Below are 8,364 nucleotides of genomic sequence, written 5' to 3'. Positions count from 1 at the left end.
CCCACCCCGCCAGCGAGCGGGAATTGGATGATTGTGCACGCGGAGTAGGACAACACGGGGACGCAGTGTCGTGTGCCGCGGGGACCAGGACTCGGCGAGCCTCGTAGAGCAGCTCCACGAGCTCCGCGCGCGGGCCTGGGAAGAGAGAGAGAAACAACACGCGGTGACCTCCCTGACCTTGCAGGTGTCCGCGATGGCTCTCCTGCAACGAGGGTGCTTCTGCTGCGAGCTGCGGACGTGCGTCCGGATCCAGGCGTGGCTCGGCTTGGTGAGTCCCCCTCCCACCGACCCTCCGGGAGCCCCCGGCGGGTAGGCAAACTCCGTGTGGTCGCGCACTGCTGCGGGCGAGTGGCCTGACCACCCGGCGCCCCGGTCTCACCGCGCGCTTAGCTGCGCTGGCTTTTGCGGGTGTCTTCGACAACCTTTTTATGCCAACACCCGAGGAGCTCCTCTAACTCTTACCTGAGACGCGGTCGCGGTCTTGTTCGCCAGCTGGGGGCGATCCTCAACATCGCCGTCGGCGTGCTGCTCCTCGCCATCATGGCGGACCTCATCCCCCAGGAGCACCTCCCGGAGCAGCTGCGCACGCCCAGGCTGCCCTCCAACAGCAGGAGGGCTGCCGTGGCCGCCGCCATCCGCACCATGAAGATCCAGCAAGGTAGGTCCGGACGGCAGCCTCATCAGTCATCACGAGGACGCCGCCGAGGACACGCCCGGGACTGACTCTACTCACCGAGTCCCCTGTTTGGTTGCAGCGCTCGCCGGGTCCATAGCGCTGCTCAACGGCCTCATTAACCTGGCCATCGACATCGCGCTCATCTACGGATGCAAAAAGGTAATCGCGACCCCCCCCCCTTTTGTGTGTTGTCCATTTGATACTCAGACTACGCTACCGAGGTACACGTGACTTAAACTGGGCGGCCGTTGCAGGAGAACCGGCGGCTCCTCATGCCGGCGCTCATCTGGTTCGCCTTCGCGCTGCTCTTCATGCTGGTCATGAGCATCGTCGCCATCATCACCACGCCGGTCAAGATCGCCGCCATCGCCGCCCTCGGCTCCGTGCCCATACTAGGTGAGAAGGCTGCCGTCGAATCGGAAACAGTGCGAAACAACCTGGCAGCAGGCAGCAGATTACTTAAGAGACGCGAGTGGCGCTTCGTATGCCGCTCCGCGCGCCGGGTCGTGCGCTAGGCATGCACGGGCACGAGCGTGAGGAACCGGCGGGCAGGACCTAGCCAATGCGACCCGGGCTTGTTCTGGACCACAGCGTTTGTTGAGTGGAGCTGGGCTGGGCTCAAAGAGGGCGACGTTACTCACTCCTTTTACATAGGAACGTGGAAGTAGAAAGTAGGGGAAAATGATACACCCCAAAGATTGGGAAGAATGAGATTTAACTTAACTGATTTTCATACTTGTTGACGTAAAACGTAAGTGCTACAATAGCCTCTTGAACATTAGTCCAATAATTAAATAGGTTCGACTTGTTCTCCCGATTACAACAAAACAACGTATGTATGGTGGCGAATCAGAAGTCGTATTCACCTTCACGACCTTCACTTCCTTTCTCTGTGCTTACAGGTCTGTCGCTCTACTTCTGGCTTCACATCTTGAGCTACTACCTGGAGCTACGCGACGAGGACAGGGAGCTCAAGAGACAGACCCTCTGACGTCCAGCCTCCGCCCCGCCGCTCGCCGCTCCATCTGCGCCCCCGTCGGCGACAGTGACCGCAGCTCGTCCTCCAGCTGTGTCCTCGGTGGTGGTGACCATAAACACAGCGCGTCCTCGAGCTGGGACCTCGACTGTGACCGTGTCCACAGAGCGCCCTCCAGCTGTGTCCTCGGTGGTGACCGTGCCCACAGAGAGTCTTCCAGCTGCGTCTTCGGAGGTTGTCATGACAACGGCGACCCCTTCATCTGTATCCTCTGTGGTGGCAGTGACCACAGAGCGTTCTCCAGCTGTGTCCTCGTCAGAACTGGTCATTACAGCAGAGTCTCCTCCATCTGTGCCATCTGTGATCCGTAGGACTTCGGTAAAGACCCGCCGCGACGCGTAGTTCGGGGTCAATTTGGCGTTGGACAGGTCCTCTTGATCTTTGGTACCGTCAACGTACCGCTGGAGAGTTGATTTTGAGAGGCCAAACTCCTTCGCAGTGTGTCGAATACTTTTCCCTGATCGGACTGTTTTCACGGCCTCCGCGATGGTTTCTTTGTCGAAAGTGGCATTCTTCCTTTCCCCGGATCTCTTTCGAGGCATTTTCTGAGGAAAAAGCGTAAAAAAATGCTTTGTTGTCATTGTTACACTAAAAAGTTAACCTAAAAAACAAACGGGGCACATTGGGACACTCAACCGGCTGTCCCAATGTGCCCCGTTCGACCCTGTCCCAATGTGTACCGAGAGACATGCCAACGTGGACGCGGTCTAGCTCCCTAACCTCAAAACCGAGCGCGACACGACAAGACTCACAGACGGCCATAGGACCAAGGTACACGCCCACGAGCTCGAAATGGTCTTCCTACAAATACTTCGAACGTTACAAAAGAAACAAACTTTGCTGATCGTGCTGCTTTTACCTTGTTTTTCGTGGATAAAAACTTTGCATCCAGCTGCCTCCACCCTAGATCGACGAGGTTGGTCACCGCCTTGTGGAAACGAAACAACTCGAGCTGGGCTATAACCGAGAATTATTGGCAGATTCTCCGACCACCGGAAGGCGGCAAATTTGAAGGTGTCCCAATGTACCCCGTGTCCCAATTGACCCCACCTTCCCTTACTCATGCAATGCCAACGGTGTTAGCGCCGGCAGCGCCTTTGCCATCTGCGCCCCCATCGATGACAGTGATCCCAGTGCTGAGTGAACCCGCGTCCACGGCGCCACCTCCGTACACAGAGTCCCTAGCGCCTGTCCTCGTGGCGGCAGCACAACCTGAAGACCCGCCCTCTGTGTCCGTGTCTTCCGAGCCTCAACCCCCCGGTGCGTTTGTGACGCCAACGTCCGTGTTGACTCCACCTCCACCAGCTGTGCCGACCGCGGGGCCGCCGTCAGTGCCGTCAGCGCCAACAGTGACGTCAGGTGCCGCGTCTACGGCATTCTGAGCCAAATACTGAACTCATGTCAGCGATCGACGCGCGACAGACCAAATCGTTCCAGCTCCACCCGTGTCCGCTCCTCTAGCTTCTCTGAGGCATTATTGTACAGCACAAACCAGCCAGCCCTGATTGTAACCGTCGATAACCCTCCAATAAAAGTAATACATTTTCGTTATCTTTTATTTCATACGAGGTTGAAATAATTAAAGTACAGCTTGTGAGGGGGCGTGGAGTAGCAGGTAAGTGCCTTGTTGTGATGGGGACCCAGGCCCAGGGCCCACCGCCCCATGCGGAGGGGCTCATTGTCCACCCCGCGCACCCCTGTGGGGCCTCTGTGCGGCGCCCCTCCCCGTGCCAGCCAGGGGGGCCAGGGACAGACAGCGGCGGGGTAGCGATCAACCGCGAGTCAGCTCGCCACCAGTCAGCTGTGGGCCGTGGGCGTCAGACGGAGCACAGCGGCACGCCCCGCGCAGGTAGGCACTCCTCGCCGCCGCCGGTGCGGCTGCTGCAGGACGACGACACCATACACCCAGGACGCCGTCGACAGAATGCACTCGCTGTCCAGCACCATGGAGCCGAACCGAGAGCAGCAGCAGCAGCAGCTGATCGCCATGACATGACCTGCGGGCGGTGTGGTGGTCGCCGAGGCTTCGAGACGCGGGCGGCAGGATGTGGACAGAGACGCCAAGATGAGCGTCGCCCACAGCACCCAGAGCAGTGCCCCGGGCAGCGCCCAGGGTAGCGCCAAGGGCAGCGCCAAGGGCAGCATCCATGACAGCACCCAGGGCAGCACCCGGGGCAGCACTCAGGGCAGCACAGAGAAGCTTGTCACCGTCAGCAGCAGAAAGGCAGGGTGTGTAATGCGTGTACCACTTTCAAATTGTGTGTGAATGTGTGAAAATACGTTCTACTTTGTTCTAATTCATCACGCGCCCTTCCACCGCAGGCTACGCCGGCTGCTGGACGGTGAGAGCCGCCGCCTCCTGCTCGTGGCCGCGGCCCTGGGCCTGCTCGTGCTCGTCCTACTCGTCAGCCTCATCGTCGTCTCCTCGCTGTGTAAGTACCCTGAGGGCAATACGTACTTCGCCTCGAACGAAAGTCAGTGTGCATCGCAAAAAACGCCAGACAATCAGTCAAAACTATCCTGGTGAAGCATCGGAAGAAACAATTGAAAAATCAAGAAAACAAACAGAAAAATTGATGTAAGCTTAAATTGGTGGGGAGGAGCTCTCACCCGCATCCTCAGTAGTAGCAGGGCCTGTACCCCGCTGACCTAGCCTAGCCTGCGGAGTGACCTCCCACCTGCCCACTTCCGTCGGGGAGGGGAAAGGGAAGGGGGGGGGGGGTAGCTCATGATAAGGAAGGGTAGTGACACGCGCTCGTTTACTTTGCCTTTCCGGCGTCACCCCTACCCGTCGGCTTTTCAAAATCGACCCCCAAATTATTGATTGCGCAGGACAATGAGTTTGTAGCGTGTGAGTGAGTAAGTGAGAGAGTTTGCATGTATGCGGGGGTGAATGTGTGTTGGTGTGTGAGTGAGTGCGTTGTGTGTCGTAGGGGCACGCTATGGCCCCGCCCCACGCTGATGAGTTTGTGCGAGGGGGAGGGGGAGAACGCAATGCAAGCCCGCCCCCCCCCCCCCTCTCTCTCTCTCCCTCCATCCCCTTCACCGGCCCGCGGCAGCTGGATCCCCCCCTCTCTCTCTCTCCCTCCATCCCCTTCACCGGCCCGCGGCAGCTGGATCCAGTATTGTGCTACAAGAATGGAATGGAAGGAAGGACCGTCGGGAGGGGCAATAGGCAGAACTTTGAAACCACCAAACTAGAAAAGTATCTGAGTGCTCAGCCATCTATACAAATGGGAAAGTGGGTCGTAATAATTAGAAGCCCGTCTGCGCGGCGCCGTCACCCGGCTCGCTCGCCGGGTCGCTTCCGGTGGCACCATGACGACCCCACCCATGTGACCGGGTGCGCCGGGGCCCCCGCGCGGGGCGGGTCGTCCGGACAACGTCGGCCCGCTTCGTGACGTTGCCGGTGTTTTTCCGCAGATCGCGATATTGGTGCCGCCGCGGAAAGCACAACAGCGTCGGTTTAGCCGGGTTCGGCGCACTGCACATGCAGGCGTGCGACGTTTCAGTGCAAACTGATAATAACCGTCGAAATTTTCGCGTGCCGTCGCTGTTCCGGCTTCTCGGCGGACCGTGCATGGGAAGGGGTGTGCTGTGCGCGGGAGTTAGATCATAAACTGAAGTGGGGTGGGGGAGGGAACCAGAGAGTAGAGTGGTCGGTGTAGTCGGAGTGGTCGGAGTGGTCGCACCGGGTCGCACGAATGGTAATAGATAGAGCAGCCTTTTCCAACCGAACCAATGTCAGACACACAGGTCAATGACCGTGAGGGGGGGAGCTAGTTGATCGAGAGAGGGGGGAGGTGGGCTGGGAGAGTCTTGAAAAGGCCAGGCAAAGGGGGTAGATTACTCTATAGTCGCAGTACAATGAGGGCGGAGGCAATAACGGGCTGTTGGGGAAGGGGGACGGGAACGGGGAGGGGGCAACGTGCCGACAGCGGATGCACGAGGAGCACGAGGAGGGCTCGATGCAGCAGGTGGTGCACGGGGCCCGTCCAACTGACAAGCGCGGATTAAGGTCCGGATGGCAGGAGGGGCGGTGCACTGTCGGTTGCCTACGTGCAGGGGCGTTGTAGCGCAAATTTCCTACCCTTCAGGCGGCTTGACCAGCCCCTCTCTTATGTTTCAGACTACACGAGCTCCCGCCTCTGGAGCCACGAGGAGTGTCGCACCGAGGAGTGCGTGCTGTCAGGTGAGCCCGCCCCCGAAAGTGTTCGGAGCACGAGGGTCGTGTGTCGTAACGGTGTACTGCGCATGCCATATATACGGGGCCCTCGCCCATGCCCGCGAACAGGCGCGTGGGACGGGACGACCGGGGGGACGGACAGGGAGCTCGATTGCTCTGCGGGGGACGCGGAGGACATAGCCGGGCGGGCGGGCGGGGCGGGGCGGTCAGCTGGGCACTCGGCGCTCGCTGCCAACGCCCCCGGCCCCGCCCCCGGCCCCGCCCCCGGCCCGTCGCGTGCCGGAGGGTTGCCTACCCGGCCGGCGGGGCTCAGGCCCAATGGCCGACTGGCCGGGATCGAAGTCAAACGCCGCGCGCCGTGCGAGAAAAGTAAAAAGTACGCAGCACTCGCTTGGTGCCGTGGTGGTTGCGCGCTGCACCCTCGCAGCCCGCGGGTGCCGCTGACTCACGCCGCCGCCCACGGCCAGGGACCAGCGCCGCTCGATGCCCGGCCCGATGCCTCCAGGGGACGCCGACCCCGCCGCCTGCGGCCTTGAAATACTGCTGCATGATAGCCTTGCGAGGGATCCACTATCAATACCCTGGCCGTCACTGTCACTACAGCCGCCATGCTGCTGCAAGGGATTGACCCGGCCGCCGACCCCTGCCAGGACTTCTACCGCTACGCGTGCGGGCGCTGGCCCAAGGCGCACCCGGTGCTCGACTCGCACATCTACAACTCGTGGTTCCTGGAGCGGCAGGACGCGCAGCAGCGGAGGGTCATCGGTGAGTACACGCTTCACCTAAGAGCTGTCGTCGCCGAGTCGTGTCGAGAGCCTATCGGCATCGCGTCGCCTACCTCCCCCTGGTCGGTGTGCAGACGTGCTGCAGATCAACGTGACGGACAGCGACCCCGAGCCCGTGGTCATGGCGCACCGCTTCTACAAGTCGTGCGTCGACACGGAGCAGCTGGAGGAGCTGGGGCTGGACCCCATGCTGGACCTGCTGGCCAACCTGTCGCTGCCCCGCGGCATGCCCAACAACGTCACGGTGCGGGGCTGGCAGCTCGCCAAGACCCTGGCGGCAGCGCAGCGCTTCATCAGCAAGGACATCCTGGTCGAGATCGGCCTCGAGAAGGACGACACCAAGCCCGATAATGAGACTCTCATCATGCACGTGAGTGTCTCACCAGCGACCACCAACCACCTCCTCACCCTATTTCGACTGGCCAGGGGGGCGGCTCCATATTCGAAACATGGTGGGGTCGGGGAGGGAAATGTTGGCACTCCAGCCCAGTCTGGCCCTGGTGCAGGGACTGAGGGTTGTCGTCTTGCAGCTGCTGCCGCCCCAGAACAACAACCCCCTCCCCGACAGCGGCCTCCTGGCGGCTCGGCTCGTCGTCGACGACCCGGAGCGGCCGCCCTGGCCGCACGTGGGGCCGAGCGCCGAGCCCGCGGGGCTGTCCTCCAAGGAGCTGGTCGTGCTGCGCATCTCGTACATGGCCAAGATCATGGCCATCGTGGACGCGGCGGCCAACGCGGAGAACCCAGACTTCGAGATCAACACGACGGAGGTGTCGACGCAGGCGCTGCGACTGCTGCTGCTCGACTCGCAGCTCAACTCGGCCACGTCGCAGAGCAAGGACCCCGCCGGAGAGAAGCCGCTCCGCACGACGTTCCGGGAGCTGCAGCAGATGATGCTCAACGCGACGATGCAGCCCGAGGCGCCGCCGACGTCGTCCTCCGCCGCCCCCGACGCGGAGGTGCTGCTCACCACGCCGATGGCGGCGGACTCGGGGGCCACCACTGCCGCCTCGACGGCGGCCAGTGCGTCGCCGGCCGCCGAGGCTGCCCCTGCCGGCGGGGCGCCCGCACAAACTGGACTCACGGTGAGTGAGACGGTCCCAAATGAATATCGCGACAGCGACTGTTATTGTGGGTCACGATACTCCAAAGGTTCATTCGAGCGGAAGAAAAGAAAAACAAACTTAGCTACATTTGCCTTAACGCATGAATCTTTGGCATGGCATAGGGTATTGCGCTCGAAGGCAAGAGGGCCCTAAAGAAGAAGAGCATGACGGCCTAATCTGTTTCCTCCCGCGCCACGCCACGTTATCGTCGAGGTATCCTCGTTCCAAAGGAAACAGTTCAAGCAGTCATGCCTTTCTTCTCTAGGTTCCGATCGTCTTGCAGCGGAATACCCATTCCATATGGCCACCAGTCTCTCATGCTTAACTGTTTCATCTTACTTTTGTTTCCACTCTGGAGTAAACTATCCATACTATCACTTAATATGGGCCGATATGGGCCATCTCGCACACATTGTACAGTGCACACGGCTGCTGGCTTGTGCCATAAACATGGGCTATAAAAGCAGAATTATTTGCTACAGACAAACTATGTCAGTAGGGCCTAGATTGGAAGTGTGAAAAGGTGGCCATGGGTGAGCGGGGGGGGGGGGGGTAATCTGCCGTTCTGACGAAGGCGC

The 8,364-nt window shown here is 60.5% G+C and overlaps 2 protein-coding genes across 3 annotated transcripts in view; both read left to right on the top strand.

The window, feature by feature from the left end:
• Nucleotides 1-38: 38 nt before the first annotated feature.
• Nucleotides 39-3,258, top strand: LOC113204333 (uncharacterized). The gene is made up of 5 exons (XM_026419493.2): nucleotides 39-268; nucleotides 493-658; nucleotides 756-835; nucleotides 931-1,072; nucleotides 1,579-3,258. The coding sequence occupies exons 1-5, from the start codon at nucleotides 194-196 to the stop codon at nucleotides 1,665-1,667; spliced, it is 552 nt and encodes a 183-aa protein (XP_026275278.1). The 5' UTR covers nucleotides 39-193; the 3' UTR covers nucleotides 1,668-3,258.
• A 94-nt stretch (nucleotides 3,259-3,352) lies between these two features.
• LOC113204334 (endothelin-converting enzyme homolog) overlaps nucleotides 3,353-8,364 on the top strand; it is an 8,231-nt gene continuing 3,219 nt past the window's right edge. The window contains exons 1-7 of one of the 2 annotated variants that reach the window (XM_052273200.1): nucleotides 3,353-3,561; nucleotides 3,654-3,941; nucleotides 4,035-4,144; nucleotides 5,842-5,904; nucleotides 6,502-6,663; nucleotides 6,758-7,053; nucleotides 7,214-7,765. In XM_052273200.1, coding sequence (XP_052129160.1) covers nucleotides 3,778-3,941; nucleotides 4,035-4,144; nucleotides 5,842-5,904; nucleotides 6,502-6,663; nucleotides 6,758-7,053; nucleotides 7,214-7,765 — 1,347 coding nt within the window. In that variant the 5' untranslated portion in view covers nucleotides 3,353-3,561; nucleotides 3,654-3,777. Of the gene's footprint in view, nucleotides 3,942-4,034; nucleotides 4,145-5,841; nucleotides 5,905-6,501; nucleotides 6,664-6,757; nucleotides 7,054-7,213; nucleotides 7,766-8,364 lie in introns of both variants that reach the window. The other variant, XM_026419495.2, reaches the window with a different exon arrangement.

The sequence above is a fragment of the Frankliniella occidentalis genome, unplaced genomic scaffold, assembly GCF_000697945.3.
Source record: "Frankliniella occidentalis isolate FOCC.00 unplaced genomic scaffold, Focc_3.1 Scaffold253, whole genome shotgun sequence".
Lineage (NCBI taxonomy): Eukaryota > Metazoa > Arthropoda > Insecta > Thysanoptera > Thripidae > Frankliniella > Frankliniella occidentalis.
This window is presented reverse-complemented; position numbering and strand designations above follow the sequence as displayed.

Bases quoted from the DNA above. Each gene is read 5' to 3' on its own strand.
- LOC113204333 (XM_026419493.2), top strand. From the start codon at position 194: ATGGCTCTCCTGCAACGAGGGTGCTTCTGCTGCGAGCTGCGGACGTGC. The intron at 659-755 runs GTAGGTCCGGAC...GTTTGGTTGCAG, and splicing joins CACCATGAAGATCCAGCAAG to CGCTCGCCGGGTCCATAGCG. The intron at 1,073-1,578 runs GTGAGAAGGCTG...CTGTGCTTACAG, and splicing joins CGGCTCCGTGCCCATACTAG to GTCTGTCGCTCTACTTCTGG.